General features: G+C 36.3%; 1 protein-coding gene across 1 annotated transcript; it reads right to left on the reverse strand.

The window, feature by feature from the left end:
- Positions 1 to 16,904: 16,904 nt before the first annotated feature.
- Positions 16,905 to 17,303, reverse strand: LOC145089791 (uncharacterized). Its single transcript, XM_079028186.1, has 2 exons — positions 17,103 to 17,303; positions 16,905 to 17,051 (listed from the first exon to the last, which is right to left on the reverse strand). Exons 1-2 carry the CDS (start codon positions 17,301 to 17,303, stop codon positions 16,905 to 16,907), a joined length of 348 nt encoding a protein of 115 aa, XP_078884312.1.
- Positions 17,304 to 17,880: the final 577 nt, after the last annotated feature.

Raw genomic sequence — 17,880 nt, forward strand, 5'->3', positions numbered from 1 at the left:
GTTCTAAAATTCGATTATGATTACGACATCTCTTTTCATAATCTGAATTATGAGAACTTGGCAAATAGAAATGGAAATGTTATAGCAAAAGACTGGTTTGGTCTTTATGTGAGACATCATGAATCGTGTCCCATATGCTTCGGATATAGGATCGATTACATGTGCTATATTCATCCTTTCTAAAATTTTCCAAATGCCTGGGGAATTAAGAAGGGAAAAGGTTTAGAACTGGATATGACTAAAAGGATTAAACAATTGTCGAGGACAATCTAAGGTTTACCAAAGATTGGTTGCTCAAGGACAGTTGGAAGTATAGTGATAATTCTGGAAGGACCATATTGACATAATCTGTAAGGAGGCAACTCTTGTTCAGAATTAATAATCAAAATGGAATCTGGAAATGTTTCAAAGTTAGAATTTTCAATCTGTTTAAGATTAGGAAACTTAATGCAAGAAGGATGTTCCCAAGGAGTTGATCTCCTTTGGAATGGTCTGTAATGGTTGTTGTCAAGTCCTTCTGACTTTGTGCATAATCATTACAAGAGGTTCAATGCATATAAGTTTAGAATCTAACAGATTTCAGTAAATGGCATGAATTTGGAATTCTTGCATTTGCAGTAAGGATTTGGGAGTGTGAAAAGAGAATCATTGAAGTTATGTTCAATGGATCTAGTTCACAAAGTAAAGATCATAGACAAACATAGTATGCATACTTGGTGTATGGCATGACTGGTGTTTAGAAAACATAGTGTACATGCTTAGAGCATGGGACAACTATTGTTTTAAATTCAAGAATAAAGTTGATAGCTGAAACAGTATACAATGAATAATGTGTAATCATATGGTGATAAATAAAAGGTGTTTTATTGATGTTCATAGGTTTTGATACCATATTGGATTCAATTATTATTGTGTTTCACTTTGCATGTTTTGACTTCCCGAATAAATTGGGTTATTCTTCCGGAATGACTAAGTTATTCAAACCATCCACAGTCGGTCATATGTTGGAAGTAGATATGAATTAAGACTTTCATGGGTTGGCTTGTAGAGGTCTAAGGTGTTGGACAAAGGGCTACAACACTCATGAGTGCTCATAAGTTCTGAGTATTGGATTCAACCCGCGCTCATTGGAATCACTTCATGGATTTTATCACGAGTGATCATGAGACGATAATATCTTATATTCTTCAAACCTAGAGATATGAGTTGTTACTATGAGTTGATAGTACATTTATTGCACAAAAACGCATTTGGTAACTCGGTGCTATAAAATGTGTCTTTGTGTATGATTCAACAAGTAGTAGAACAAGCCATATAAGTCGAAGTTTATCCATTCCTTTTACCTTCGGATAAAAGCGATATCTGTGGGCGCCTCGATGATTTGATGATGACAAATGGAAGTGCTCGGTCGGGCCAGGACTGATTTGATTTGTTCAATTAGTCAGTCGTCATAAATCGGAAATCGGGAAACAACAAATGGACAGAGAGAATGATTATAATCCATGTCTCAGTCCATATGATATCTAGAATGGAGGAATATATGATCCCTTATCTAATGGACAAGTCATTGACAAAGGTCAGAGTTTATCGACAAGGTCAGAGTTCGACAGAAGCTTTTGAGATCTACGATTGCTAGTCGGTTCCTGAAGTCATACGTAATAATAGTTTTAGACTTATCCAAGTGGGAGACTGTTGGATTAATGTCTAAGTCCATAACTATAATTGGTAAGACGTGACCCGACCCGACATGGTCCATTTGGGTTGCATGGCATCATGCACTTGGATAGACTATAATGAGAGAACACTACTAGAAAATAGACCTTTAATGACGCGCTTTTTACGACACGCGCTGATTAATGATACGCAAAAGGACGTGCCCTTAAAATAGTGTTATCTCTCCAAAAAATTTAAGGATTTACGTTACGCATTATTGCGTGCCCTTAATATAGTGTCTCAAGAAAAAAAATTAAAAACACGGAGAGTGCTTTATCTTAAACGTGCGTCGTCTGTACCCGTCGCTTTATAATTTTAATGAAACGCGCTTTTAGTAGACAAGGGGGAAACGAAATCCCCAAAATTTTGAAAACCCTCCTTGTTTTTTCTATCTTCTATCTATTTTTCATCCTTGCAATTCACTCTCCCCTCTCTGATACTCTCTCTTCTAGATCTCCCTTCATTCTCTACCTCCCGTCTCTCTGTAAACCTCGAAGGTGAATTGTAATTGATCTGCGAGGTCTCCTTCTTTTTCTTTTTTTTTCTCAGGTACGACATCATCCCAATCCATTAACCCCTTTCATTTTTCATTAAAAAACCCTAATTGAATTGGCAAGTTCATGAACCAGATGTAGCACATTCCAAACTGGGGATTTAACCAAACCCGATAGAGCCATTGACGGAATCTCTGGATTCGGTCAACAAGGACTCTCTGTAATCGCGTAGCTTTCTTCACAAGGGATCGCTCCAGGTCTTCAATCTGTCAATCTACAATGGCCATTGTCAAGTTACATCGAATCAAGGTCTAGGGTTTCAAATGCTTCAAGTTCTTCCCAAATAACTTCCCATCTCAAGACGATTTTCTTCAATTTTCTATCGAACTTGGTAGCTGTTGAATCGGTGCGTATCGGTGTCAAGAACCTGCCCCAAGATCTGTTGCATTTATGAATGAGGAAGATTTGGTTAGGCAACTCACTCGATATTCTACCTCTCTCGTGTTTTCAACATATAAAATACAGACAAACCTTGAAGAGAAATTTCAAGCTTTTGAATAAGAATCCTCAATAACCATCGTGATTTCAAATGAAACCCCTCACCCTAGAGTCTAGACGCTTCTTCTCTGTCGATAGCACATAAAATTTAGGTTTTCTATTGTTTCTATCGACCAGAGACTTTCAATGGAGAAGACAAAACCTGGAAAGAAGGATTCAGATGCCTAGAAATTCAAGGGCATAAACAAAGTTTTTTGATGTATTGTTTCTATTTACTTTTTTTTCTGTGAACTCTATGAATTAATTTTTCTCGTATGTGTTTAGCATGTCTCATATCAAGAGACGAATTGTTGATGTGCTTCAACCTGGGGAGACAATAAGTTTCTTGTTATGTCAAATTGTTCAATTCTCTTTTATTATTTTTCAAACTGATTGATGAAAATAATAAGTATAATATTCTTTTCAGGTGTTGTAAGCTTTAAGAAGGCTGAAAGGAAGTTCTAATAGAAAGGAAAAGATGTTAGCTGAAACAAAAATTGTGTCTGATCAACTAACTGAAGATGCCATGAAGCTGATGGAGGATGCTGACTACAGTTGAGATAATCTTCTTTCAACATTTTTCTTTATATTTATTATAAATTTGTCAACATTCTGATTTGTGTCATAAATATTTATGCAGATGTGTATGATGAAAAACAGGAGGTCTTTTAGAGGGAAGCAGGTAATTAGCATTTCTTTATAAGTTTGATAATGAAATGATTTAAATATCAATAATACAATATTTCTTATATTCTTAATTATTGGGAATGTTATTAGTGAAACTCTGATTTCATTTGTTTTTATAATTACAGAGGGATTTGAGAACCTAGCACATGCTAGAGGGGAAGGGACATCTTCTAGTTCAGGAAACAAGCAACCTAATTCCTCTGGAATGAGTGATTCTGGTCTCAATGGAATACCTTCTGCAGATAATACTTCAAACAATGAGGATGATTCCTTTGATATGTTTGCTGAAGATGATGACAAATCTACTGTTGATCCATCAACTGGTAAGCAGACATGAAGTTTTTTTTTGTTTCATTTAGATGGTTTATTACAATATTGCCCCTCAATTTTGTTTTCACTTGCAGGCATTGGATCTACAGAAAACGATTATGTATTTGATGAATTCTCAGGGTATGCATCTCTTTTTGTTTTCCATTCAGATTTATATTTAGTCAAAAAGAAACAACATCTTATTGTTTCTGTATTTTTATTTTTTAATTTTTTTTACAGTTACTACTACAACAGCAGTTTAGGATATTATTATGACCCATCTTCAGGACCGTATTGCAGTGCAACATCTGGACAGTGGTAATATATTATATAATGTGGTCACTATTTTCAACCTGATTTAGTATTATTTGAATTATAGTGATTTTGATTTGGAGATAAAACGTGGTTATATATAAAGTAATGTGTTTGTGTTTTGTATTTTCCAGGTGTTCATGTTGTTCATTATATATATGAAATTCATACTTTCTTGCATTATATTAAAAGGTCATACAGAGCATGATAATATTTCCTATTTAGACTTTAATGTACACCAACTCTTGAATTTCTGCTTACCTTCAACCTAACCTTCAACTGCCCTATTATGCCCCTACCTCTCAAACTCTTTAACGATCTGCCGACCTTAAACTTTCTAGCTATACCCTTTCCTCTCAAACATGTTTAAACTTCTGTCAATCCATTTTGACTATTCTCTTCTCCAAGTCAAAAGTCTTAATCTTCAAATTTTTAGTTGTGTCCCTGCCCCAAGTCAAATTATAAGTCACACCTGTATATAAGTCATATCATGGTTAGGAAGCAAAGTTAATACCAATAATAGCACTTTACTTACGTTTCCGTACACACGTCTAATATGATATAGAAAAACTAAAAACTAAAAAAAATGGCCTGGTCAAAAAGTTAAAAATAACAAATTAACAAAAAAAAATTAAGAACAAAGAAAAAAATATTATAAAAATTAAGAAGAATCAAAAGGTAAAATACAATAGCACAATGTCTCTTAATACGTCAAATACAAATCAGCATGGGCTTCATCCTGTAATTGGAACCTACCTAACCAAAAATGTCAGCACCTTTTGTTGGAATTCATCATTAGAGAGGATACTAATTGAATTTATACCTATGTTATAATTTATTAAATTTTATACGTAAAACTACTTAAATATAACCGTTTGTGAAGTGCAAGAGATGCGATAACAATTTATAAATGAATTGATTATAGTAAAAATAAAACCAAATTGTACATTCCTCTTTCATTACAATGGAATGAATGTATCTAATATACCAGAAAATAACATCCAACTTTGTTATGGATAAACATACCTGGATCTACCCATGAAGAGTCGACTTGGCTTCATCATCTGCATAAATTTCCAAATGGCATTAAAATTAAAACTTGTAATGAAGTGGAATTGACCTAAATCATCCACAATCTAATCCTTAAAATTAAACAAAAAACATAATAACAGAATAACCTTCAATGATAAGTTGAAGCAATTAAAGCAAAACCTTGTAAAGAGGGAACAACTCGATGTATCTCTCTGAATAGAAATCAGCTGTTTCCCATGGAGGAGCAAAGATGGTTAAACATAAGAGTATAACCAACAATTTTACAAAAAAAAAAAAAAACATACAAATGTTGATGATGAAAACTGATTACTAAATAGTAAATGTTATAATCAGATAAATTAAAGTCCACATTGGCTTTACAAGGTCTGTTAAGTGTCATCGTCTTCATTTCTATTTGTTGATAAAACAAGGGCATATGAGTAATGCTGAAATTTGGGTGCATAATCTGGGCATCGATCAACTGACAGAAAAAAATTCAGCGATTATGTGTATAATTTGGGTGCAAGGAAAATTAATTTCACCAAAAGTTCGTGATCAAGAGAAGTAAAATCATCAGCAAAAAGTGTAATCAGTTCAGATTTTTATTCCGTTTGATACTTGAAAATCTACTTGTAAGTCACTTCTAAATAGTGTAATACTGTAATTTCAACTCTTTTACTGTGGCAACTTATGAACTCCATTATGTTTGACATATGATTAGAATGGCTATGGGGCGAGCTGGATGCAAAGTAAAATTGGTGATTTGGGTTCCAATATAACATTAAAGGAACATCATTTGTCATTACTATTTAAGTGTGATGGATTTGATAAAGCATCATCAAGAAGAATCAACTGGCATACCAATGATGATATTTCATTGAATTATTTTCTTGGCTTAAAAAAAGAAGACCTTCTGCCCAATTCATTATATTTACTTGTGATTCTTCTCGGTTAATGATATCAGGACATGAGAGAATGTTATATGTAAGAAATCCTTCTGTTTCTCTCAAATGTTGAGTTATGTCATGATAATGATATATATTTCTTTTCAGGTTGTTGATGTTGGAAGCCAAAATTTAAGTCACTGATTCATCCCATGTTGTAAGGAGTCAAATTCAGAATTACCACCTACAGCCAACTGTTTTGGAAATGAGTATATATTCAATCTAGAGACACAGAGGTAATAATCAAGTAATCTAGCAAGTATATGTGTATGTATGATATTTGTAGGGCTAATCTGATGTAATTTTGTTTGTCTGTTTGAGCAGGCAACACTAGTTCATTACAAAAGGTTAATTTTTTTGCATTCCCTAAATTTATTTTTAAACTATAAATACTTTATAATGAAATGTTGTATAATGTTTATCTGGATAAAATCCTATGGTTGCTGCTTCAGGTATGTGCACAGATCATTATTTTAAAATATTTGGTGGCAGTTTGTTTAAATGTTTGTTGTTGACACAGACAAGAGTTGAAGACATGGAAATTCAGTTATCGGATAATAAGGGCATAAGATTGTCCCATTGTTCAAATACATTGAGAAAATGAGAGCAACGACCATACAAATAAACAAGGAAATCAAGGTGTGATTCATCTTTTCTATGTATATAAATAATAATACCATGAATAGACATTAAATTAAAAAAGGTCAATGTTGAGTGCTTTTAGCCAGCTGGCAATTGCAACACTATTAGGCCCTGAAAAGGAGAGAGAAATCAATTGGTACTTACAGCCTGGACATAAGGAGAAGCTGATTGGACAGTTGACACCAATTATTCACAAGATTTCAGAGATTGTTTTACGTTGTGCTATTAGTGTAAGTAAAATTAATCCCTTTCATATTAGTCAATGTACTCATGCAAAATGCTTGGTCCATAAACATTACAGCCATAGGGCTATCACCTGAGGATTGGATACAAGTTCCACCAGCATGAATTTTTCCTCTTCTGTTTGATAAATTACCATCATCACTCAATCACGATGGCGAAGCATGAGCTTGTATAACATCATACCTTATTCGGTCATGGCTTGCATCCATACATTGCAAGAGCAAGAACTAGGTCTAGGTTACGCATATACAATATATTCTTAAAACATCTAACTAGTGATGTCCATGCTATTTTTAGGTCAGTAATGCAGGAAGAGGAAGGAACATCAAACTTTTGAGGTACAACAGTTTCCCCACTCTGTCCCTTCTTTAAAAAATATTATTACGGGCACCAAAAGAGTTGGGTTTTGGGATATGAGAGATCAGTTAAAGCTGTTGAAGAATTCAAGAGTTTTGCAGTAGAAGGCAATGTATATGAAACCATATGCTCCAAGATTGCCCCTTCCATATTTGGCCATGAATATGTAAAAAAAGTTGTGGCATGTCTCCTGTTTGGAGGATCAAGGAAGGTATAATGCCAACTTTACCCTTGAATATTGTTGTCTGTACTTAATCATTTAGGAGCTCATTTACTCTATTTCTACAAACTTTACCTGATGGTGTAAGATTGAGGGGTGATATTAATGATTTGCTCTTGGGAGACCAGAAGACAGGTTGGATTAAAAATTAAACAAGGTGTCTCTTAATGGCAATGTAATAATAGGTTAGATAGTTAGGGATTGTATTTTATGCAATGGATTGTATTTTTTGTATATGATTATTTGTATGACATTAAATTTTAAGCAATGGATTGTATTTTTTGTATATGATATTTTATTTTCTATTATGAGACATTAAATACAAATTTAATTTGAAAATTAGTAAATCTATAAATAATATTTTTTTTAAACATTTAAAATTATGATACGCAAAAATGTGTGTCATCTTCATTTATGACATGGCCTTTCTTGACAGGGGCTTTCTTGATACGCATTGCATGTCATTAACACGTGCGTCGTAAGGTTACGACACGTGAATGCGTGTCATCTTCCTTTATGACATGGCCTTTCTTGATACGCATTGCGTGTCGTAAACGCGCGTCGTAAACGCGCGTCGTAAATGAGCGTCGTAAATGCGCGTCATCTCTCTTTATGACAGGGCCTTCCTTGACGCGCATTTGCGCGTCGTCTGAGCCCTTTACGACGCGCAATGAGCGTCGTAAAAGGCTGTTTTTCTAGTAGTGGAAATAAGACACTTATGGTTATTAATATATTATAAGTTCTAGTATATTAATAATAAGAATAATAAGATTATTTAATTAGTATTGATCAAGAATTAATCTAGGATTAATTAAGTGATCAAAAGAAGACTAATTAAATATATGGGTTGATTGTGTAAATCATCCATACTTGTATAGTGGGCTAATGCTCCATGGATAATCAAGTTGGGCTAAAACCCATAGAATGGTCCATGGATGCTCCATGGTGTATTTGAACCCATGGATCCAAGGAAATGGAAAGTCATGACAATTAGGGCTTACCCTAATTGTAACACTATATAAAGATCTTATTCTTGACAAAATCGGCCACTAGTATCATCTAGAGAGGGCTAGCCGATTTTCATGAAGTGTAGAATTCTCTCAAGTTATTCCAAGTGTATTTGGTGTTGTGTGAACCATTTGAGGTGTCACACTTGGGGCACTTGGCACTCAAGCTTCATGAAGACTTTCTACATGAAAGAGGTATGTATTCTATCTTGTTATATTCATTATTTTATATGCTAGATTAGGATAATACCTTGGATGTTCATATAATAGAGAAAACATAGATCCAAGGTATTTAGGGTTGCATGTACACTTAGGAGTGTTAGAATGATCAAAACCCAACAAACTCACCTCGCAAATAGTGTTGAAATACTGCAAGTCTCTGACTACAATCTCACCAGGAATCCTGAACTGTCACATAAGAATAAATACTAGGTTAATACCCAACATTACCCCCCCCCCCTTGACCAAGTGTATTTAGAATTCATTAAACCATCCCTTTTATTGGGCCAAAGCCCCACACCAAGTCCTTATCTTGAAGGCCCAACACTTAAGTCCACTATTGGCCCAATTTACTAAATTGGGCCTAATCTCCTTATTGGGCCTAAACCCATGATCCAATACCACTAAATGGCCCATAACATCTTATTTATTAAGCCTAGCAAAGGCCCAAACCCCTTTAGTCCATAAACAGCCCAAAACCCGAAGCCCAAATGTCATTGGCCCAACAGAGGACGTACGCGGGGCATATTCCTCTGGTACGTACGCGGGGCGTACTCGACCAGATGCTGACCACTATCGGGGTGGTTGACCCAGTATGCTGGGCATACTGGATTTATGTTGGGCGTACTCCATCTCTTGACAAAACCTTATAAAGTCCTTAATGGCTTAAGCACTTAAGTCCTAATCTCAGATCCAAAGGCCTAACATGCTCAGGGTCCATAAAGTCACGAACTTTATCACTTTGGACGTCCATAAAGTTCTAAATGTTTGGTCTTAATCCATTAATACCTTATTTCTCTTGCACGGGACACTTACAGCTAATGGAACCTTATTTTTATCACTCAAAATCCCTTCAAGAGCCTGGAAGGACAGCTCTTTACGTCCATAACAGAAAATACACCACTTTATGGCTTTTGGGACTAGAGATGCTTATAATAAAGTAAAATGATTATATATTAGAATATATGCATAAAGTTTAGAACTTTATACCTTTAGGAGCTTCTTGAGCTCAACTAACTTCAATTCTATGAACTTGATCTTCTTCTCCGACACTTGGATGCAATGTTCTTCTCTTGAAACACTCCAAAACAAACACCAAACAAGCTTACACCCAAAAAGAAGAGCTAGGGTTTGGGGAGGAAGAATGTAGGTTGTAGAGGCTGAGGATAATAGAGGAAATGATCCATAAGGGTGTTTATATAGTCCCCAAACACTAAATATTAGGGTTTGCTCCAGAAATTAGTACGCCCAGCGTACCTGAGTGTACGACCAGCGTACTAGGCGCGCCTGGTACGCTCAGTGTACCCTTATGTACGCTCAGCGTACTCCTTCCTGACTCAAGGTGGCAACTTTAGTCCTTATACTTCTCATGGCCCAATTCAAACACTCCAGGGACTATAATTGGAAACTTGCAAAAGAGGATGGATTTGAAATATACCTGCGAAGTTCGAGATGTTACAACTCTCCCACACTTGACCTAGACTTCGTCCCCGAAGTCTGCTGCAACAAAAAGATCCGGTAGTGCTCCCGCATTTCGGAATCTTGCTCCCAAGTCCACTCGGATCCCTTCCGATGTCGCCACTGCACCTTCACCAAAGGTATTTCCTTGCTACGCATAATTTTTATCTTCCTTTCCAAAATAGCCACCGGCTGCTCCACGTAGTTCAGGTGCTCGTCAACCTGGACATCATCCAATGACACTACCGCATCCTTATCCAATATGCACTTCCGCAACAGGGAAACGTGAAAAGTGTTGTGAATCTGGCTGAGCTCCTCTGGAAGATCCAGTCTATAAGCAAATTTGCCAACCCTGAAAACAACTCGAAATGGTCGAATAAATCGGGGACCTAATTTTCCCCTCTTCTGGAGCGGATCACACACTTCCAGGGTGAAACCTTCAGGAGCACCATATCACCAACCTGAAACTCCAACTCAGATCGACGCCGGTCAGCATAACTTTTCTGCCGGCTCTGAGCGATCTGCATTCACTGTCAGGTCTGTTGATGTGACATCCCCAATTTCACACTCATCTCTAATAAGCAAACCATGTATAAACACATAACATGTAATTCATAGCAAATACTTCATATCTATGCGATAGAAGAAAGTAACTATACACTCACACATATAAACAACAATATACTTAATACACTCAAACAATACTTGTATTATTATCGTGTTTATGAAAGGGACTATACACCCACACATATAAACAACTTTATATTATACACATAGCACGTATTTCATAGCAACTACTTAAGATTTATGTGTTAGAAGAAAGTGACAACACACTCACTTTATCAGAAGATGATCGGACAACACTACGGCTTGTAGAAGTAGTATCCTTCGGTGAAACTGTGATCTCTTCACACACCGGACTTCTCGTGGGTAGAGCTTCGGCTCGGAAACTCTTTTCTTCTCGGGATCTTCGGTGCTTCGGGACTCGCTTCGGGTCTCGGGATGATACCGGGGCTTTGGGGGGGTTAAAATTGCACGTAAAACGATGTAATATGGGTGAGAGATGAGAGAGTGAGCAACCAAACTCGGCTGGCCCTTCAAATCTATTTATAGGGCAAAATCTGCCCTTTCCATGTCGTGGCACCTTTTTCCACGTCGTGGGCTTGGTCGTGACTGTATGTGTCATCACAAGTTGCATCTGGGGGACTCCCGGAGGTGTCAGAAGACTTGCTACGTCGTGGCACTGCTTGCCACGTCGTAGTATCTGACAGTTTTGGGTTTCGCGCCCCGAATTTCAGAAATTCATAACTTTCGCATACGAACTTCGTTTTCGACGTTCTTTATATTGACGCGTAGGTGAGATTATGCTCTACAACTCTCGTTTAGACTCCATTGGCTAATTTTGACTTTATTTTTAATATATTATAAATATATTACTTATATATTATCTTTAGTAGGCCGGGACAGAAAAACTCCGTTCGAAATTCATAACTCCTTCATCTGAACTCCGTTTTCGTCTGTCTTTTTATCATTGGACTACTATTGAAGAAATATTCGAATCTCGTTTAGACCACTAAGGATAGATATCTATCTACCTTAAATTCACTATTTACGTCGCGCTGGGTCGTGCCGGTTCTGTCGCAAAACTTCGACAGGTCATAACTTCTTCGTTATAACTCGGATTTTGGCGTTCTTTATATGCACGGAAACCTTGTGACATATACTACAACATGGTTAAGATTAATCCTTCTAAATAATCTTCCATCCAAAATTCATTTTTGATGCTTATCGTCTCTAAATTGACTACCAACTTGTAACAATACAAAATTTTACTAAAAATTTAAACTTTTCAAAACCAATCCGATTAATTAAAAATTGTTCCAACATCAACATTGTTCACAAATTGTTTCAAAATAATTTCATATCAGAGTTCCCAGAAATCCAAAATCATAAAAATGTGAGGATGTGTCCGTCACGCCTTCGCCTTGCCATGGTCACTTGAAGTACCCGAAACAAAAAAATCAATAAATGTAAGCTCGAAGGCTTAGTGAGTTACCCCCGAAATACCAACATATACCACACATAAAAATAATAACAAACATCATGTTTAATGAGCCTTCAGCATGACTGGACCGCTTCCTTAGGGCCTACAGTCTATTCGGACCGCTCGGCGGGCCTTCGGCATGACTAGACCGCCTCCTCAGGGCCTACAGCCTATCCGGACCGCCCCGGGTATGTTGGCCTACAACACGAAGTAGGACCGCCTCAACCCAACCTCCAAACAAACAATCATGTGCACATACAAACAATAACATGCATATAAACGTCAAACCGAGCTAACAGATCACAAGCATAACAATGATCCTATAACCAGGACACCGAACTTACAGGTCACTAATATAGCATCCTAACTAACAGGATATAAATAATCCGAATACAGTCCATAAAGGGCCGACCTTAGTGCCTTAGACCCTGTCGATATAGCGAAGGTAACTTACCTCGCAAATAGTGCTGAAATACTACAAGTCTCTGACTACGATCTCACTAGGAATCCCGAACTGCCACATAAGAATAAATACTAGGTTAATACCCAACATTACCCCCCGACCAAGTGTCTTTATAATTTATTAAACCATCCCTTTATTGGGCCAAAGCCCCACACCAAGTCCTTATCATGAAGTCCCGACACTTAAGTCTACTATTGGCCCAATTTACTAAATTGGGCCTACTCTCCTTATTGGGCCTAAACCCATGATCCACTACCACTAAATGGCCCATAACATCTTATTTATTAAGCCCAGCAAAGGCCCAAACCCCTTTAGTCCATAAGCAGCCCAAAACCCGAAGCCTAAATGTCAATGGCCCAACAGAGGAAGTATGTGGGGGCGTACTCCTCTGGTACACGGGGCGTACTCGACCAGATGTTGACCACCATCGGGGTGGTTGACCCAGTATGCTGGGAGTACTAGATTTACGCTGGGCATACTCCATCTCTTGACAAAGCCTTATTGGGCCTAAACCCATGATCCACTACCACTAAATGGCCCATAACATCTTATTTATTAAGCCCAGCAAAGGCCCAAACCCCTTTAGTCCATAAGCAACCCAAAACCCGAAGCCTAAATGTCAATGGCCCAACAGAGGAAGTATGTGGGGGCGTACTCCTCTGGTACACGGGGTGTACTCGACCAGATGTTGACCACCATCGGGGTGGTTGACCCAGTATGCTGGGCGTACCAGATTTACGCTGGGCATATTCCATCTCTTGACAAAGCCTTATTAAGTGCTTAATGGCTTAAGCACTTAAGTCCTAATCTCATATCCAAAGGCCTAACATGCCTAGGGTCCATACAGTCATGAACTTTATCACTTGAGACATCCATAAAGTTCTAAATGCTTGGTCTTAATCCATTAAGACCTTATTTCTCTTGCATGGGACACTAACAGCTAATGGGACCTTATTTTTATCACTCAAAATCCCTTCAAGAGCAAGGAAGGACAACTGTTTACATCCATAACACAAAATACACCACTTTATGGCTTTTAGGACAAGAGATGCTTCTAATAAAGTAAAATGATTAGATCTAAGCATATATGCATAAAGTTTAGAACTTTATACCTTTACGCGCTTCTTGAGCACAAACTAACTTCAATTCTATGAACTTGATCTTCTTCTCCAACACTTGGATGCAATGTTCTTCTCTTGAAACACTCCAAAACACACATAAAACAAGCTTACACCCACAAAGAAGAGCTATGGTTTGGGGAGGACGAATGTAGGCTGTGGAGGCTGAGGACAATCAGAGGAAATGATCCATAAGGGTGTTTATATAGTCTCCAAACCCTAAATATTAGGGTTTGCTCTAGACATTAGTACGCCTAGCATACATGAGTGTACGCCCAGTGTACTAGGGCACGCCTAGTATGCTCAGTGTACCCTTATGTACGCTCAGCGTACTCCTTCCTGACTAAAAGTGGAAACTTTAGTCCTTATACTTCTCATGACCCAACTCAAACACTCTAGGGACTACAACTGGAAACTTGCAAAAGAGGAGGGATTTGAAATATACCTGCGAAGTTCGGGATGTTACACGATACATGATCAGTCTCTTGCTATAATATTTCTATTATTTGAATGTTCCTATGTTGAATCACTTCAACACGACATTCATATATGTTCATGAATAAGTTCCGTTAAAATCCTTCAATCTAAAGTTTTAGATTTGAAATGAAGTATAAGTGCTCTCTCCCCTATAATTTTCTATAGCAAAATAATTTTCAAACTTTGCAACTCACAAATTTGTAACCTTTGCTTCCTACAAATAGTATTGCTAACCTATAACAATTAGCATAAGAATCATGCTCCCACTAGAATAACAATTATACCCTTGCTAGCATAACAATTATGCTCCCACTAGCTTTGACATGTATCCAAAAATCAACTGGACTTCCAGAAATCAATACTATTGACTTTCTTACTAAAGTTCAGATTTCTAATACGTGATGCTTTGATAAGTCTTCATCCAGACTTCTCAAGCTCATACACCTTCATTAGATAGCATATGTGTGTGCTTAAAGCCTTTCAGAACCTATAGCAATAAGTCCTGAACGTTCAAACTATTTATTTCCGTTTCTCATAGTTCGAACTATAAAAAGGGATGCCATAATCATATACGAATTTGAGAACACAATTATCACAATTACTCACCATAATGATATCAACCAGATTGAAAATCTAATAATGAAAGTGTTTCCTCATAAACATTTTCATGAATTAGAGAGAAACCTTTTTCCACTTAGATTTTATGGTGTATGTGTTCCTATACATGTGAATTTTTCATTTCCAACCTACAATCACAAGATAAGGTTGAGGACAAAACCCAAAATCAAATTTTGTTTTCCTTTCATGGACTGAACATTGCTTATTCTTAATTTCTCGCCCTCTGGTGGCACAAGGGCCTACCAGCCCTTCCAAGTTGCCAAGCAGCTCACTCCCATTGACCAATGTACTATCACTGACCAACATACTCCGCCTTTTGCAATAAAATGAGAACTATTGAACTCACATGCATAGTCAACATAATTGGAAGGTTCATACAAACAAGAATGTGTCAACTTAACATGATAGGTTATTAACCTCAAGTTGTGTGCTAGTGATAACTAACAAGTTTATTCTTGATTGACTCCTAAAACTATTCAAGACCATTAAGACTCCCACTAACTTCTTGACATATAATTTTTTCTGTTAGGAAACATTTCCCAACAAGAAAAACCAAATATTCAAAAGTTAATGTGGATTCTTGTCAAGGCAACACTTCATTTAATTAGTATTAGTTTATCTTTGTTTTAACTAAACATCACAACTACCCATTTCAAATGTGCTAGAGCTAGAAAACATTTCTACTCCACATTTCATGAGGTGTTATAAACCTACTTAGTTTGAAATAAGCTTCAAGATATGATTCGAAGTTACTAGAGTGTGACTCTAAAACTTGATTTGGAGACGAAGTATGACTCATCTATTGATCAAACTATTTCAAAAATATTAGATTCTTCTTCTTAGTTGAGACAATTTCACTAAGATGTTCTTAGAGGATCAACTGTGACATAGTTCCATAATCATTAAGATGATCATAAAACATAATACTATAGTACTGTCCTTTCCTTTCAGATTGATGAAAACTTTATCTTTCTGTCTAACAGATTCTTCATATCTGTTCTTCCATTCTTTGAAACCTTTCAAAGAATCAGAATTATACTTAATCTTATAACTATAACCATATTTACTGAACCATTAGTAAATCATGATGAATACACTTATCATCCTTTGTGGTGGATCTAAATAGTCCACATCAATGTGTACTAGATCCATTAGTCCTTCACTTTGACTCACACAAACATGTGATGAACGAATTAGTCTTAATCTTCCAAAGATCAAGGTTCTCATATATCATACAATTCGAATTGTATGACTCCGAGTTACTATCCAAATGAAACTTGGGTGATGAGAATTGCTTTTCACTTGGTTAATTATGACATTACCACAACTGATATAATTAAGAACCAATCCACATTTAACATTGCTAATAATAGAAATATAACCACCAATTTTCATTAATTCAATTGCAAGGATATATAAATCAAAATTTCATTTTTATTTATAATAGGCGGAAAATTTGTCCTTACAATGCAAATATATGAAACCTATGTATCTAGACATTTCCTAAGCAATCTATTAATCTATCATAACTCCTAATCAGCAGCTCAAAAATCTGATCATCGAACAATGTGACCGAAATCCATCTTTCACGATCAGATTCAGCTTGCTCTTCTTAAGCTTCCTTCTTTCTCTTAGATTCTACAAAAAAACTCAAAATGTGACTATCACATCATGTGTTAAAAATCTATAAATAGGAGCTTAAAATAATAGAGTTATGTAGTGGATGTACCTGAAGTGTAGTCATACAACTTGACTTTACTATCTCTTCGATCTTTCAGGTAGACAGGGCAGCTTCGCATCCAATGTCCCTTCAATTTGCAATAGAAACATATGGACTTTTCAGGCAGTTGCGGATTTAGAAAAAACAAATAGGGTATGAAATTAGTAAATGTTTATTAATAATTAAAAACAAGCCTAAAAATTATTTAATATCGAAACAAAAATTTACAATTGTTGTCGTCTATTGCTTATATTCTGGTAGTGATTAACAATAATTTCATCACTAACATTTCAAAATATATCTTTCTCTATATAAGTTACTAAACAATCATTTAATAATTGATCACCCATACTGTTATGTAGCTTGTTCTTCACAAAAGTCATTGCGGAAAATGCTCTTTCTACAGTAGATGTCACCACCGGGAGGATCAACACCAGCTTAATAAGTAAATAGACATGATCAAAAACTTGATCTTTATTTTATCTCACCATCTCCTTAGAGATTTCTTTAAGACCCTTCAGTCCTTGAAATATGTCGTCTTTTTTCATATCGTAGATGTAGTTATCAAGCTGATCACCAAAACGAACTAATTCAGCACTTGAAAACTCACTAGGATAAAGTTTTGCAAGTGCAATAATTTTTTCTTTATCAAAAGATTTAAAATCAACAACGGGGCTCAAACTAGCCATATAAAAAAGTAAATCCATACTAGCCTCGTCAAATCAGTTCTTCAACTCTTGAAGTTGCAAATCAATTATCGCAACAAAGACTTCAACTCGAAAATGATAAAGATTTGTGGTGTGTAGTTTACCGCATTTTTTCTACCTGTCAGAACATATACATCTTCCATATTAGGAGCTTCAATGCAATTTTTTTTCCACAAAACGATATAAATGAACTTAAGAGAGGTTCCCAACCATTATCTCTTACTTCTTATAGTCGTTGATTGGTCAAAGTAAACGACGACGTGGCATTAACTATGTCTTGATCTTTTCTTTGTAAATCATTTTTCAAATAATTTGCCACACCAAAAATAGTCTTCATTAAATGTATCATAAATATAATATCAAAAGGCTTGATTAAATAAGAAACAACATCCGCTTTTAGCCGATCGTCCGAACATGAAGATACATCTCCTATCTTATCAAGAACCTCGCGTATCACAGGATATAAGGAAATAACATTCACAATCAGTTTATAGTGGGATCGCCAACTAGTATCACCTGGACTTCCCAAACTAAGTTCTTGATTCAATCCTTTGCCACT

Source organism: Lactuca serriola, chromosome 2 (genome assembly GCF_051521515.1).
Source record: "Lactuca serriola cultivar US96UC23 chromosome 2, Lser_US96UC23_V15, whole genome shotgun sequence".
NCBI classification, from domain to species: Eukaryota; Viridiplantae; Streptophyta; class Magnoliopsida; order Asterales; family Asteraceae; genus Lactuca; species Lactuca serriola.

What these genes read in the sequence shown, in the direction of transcription:
- LOC145089791 (XM_079028186.1), bottom strand. Translation starts at nt 17,303, where the DNA reads ATGGCTAGTTTGAGCCCCGTTGTTGATTTTAAATCTTTTGATAAAGAA. An exon ending in AAGAAATCTCTAAGGAGATG is followed by an intron (nt 17,052 to 17,102) that starts GTGAGATAAAAT and finishes TTACTTATTAAG; the next exon opens with CTGGTGTTGATCCTCCCGGT.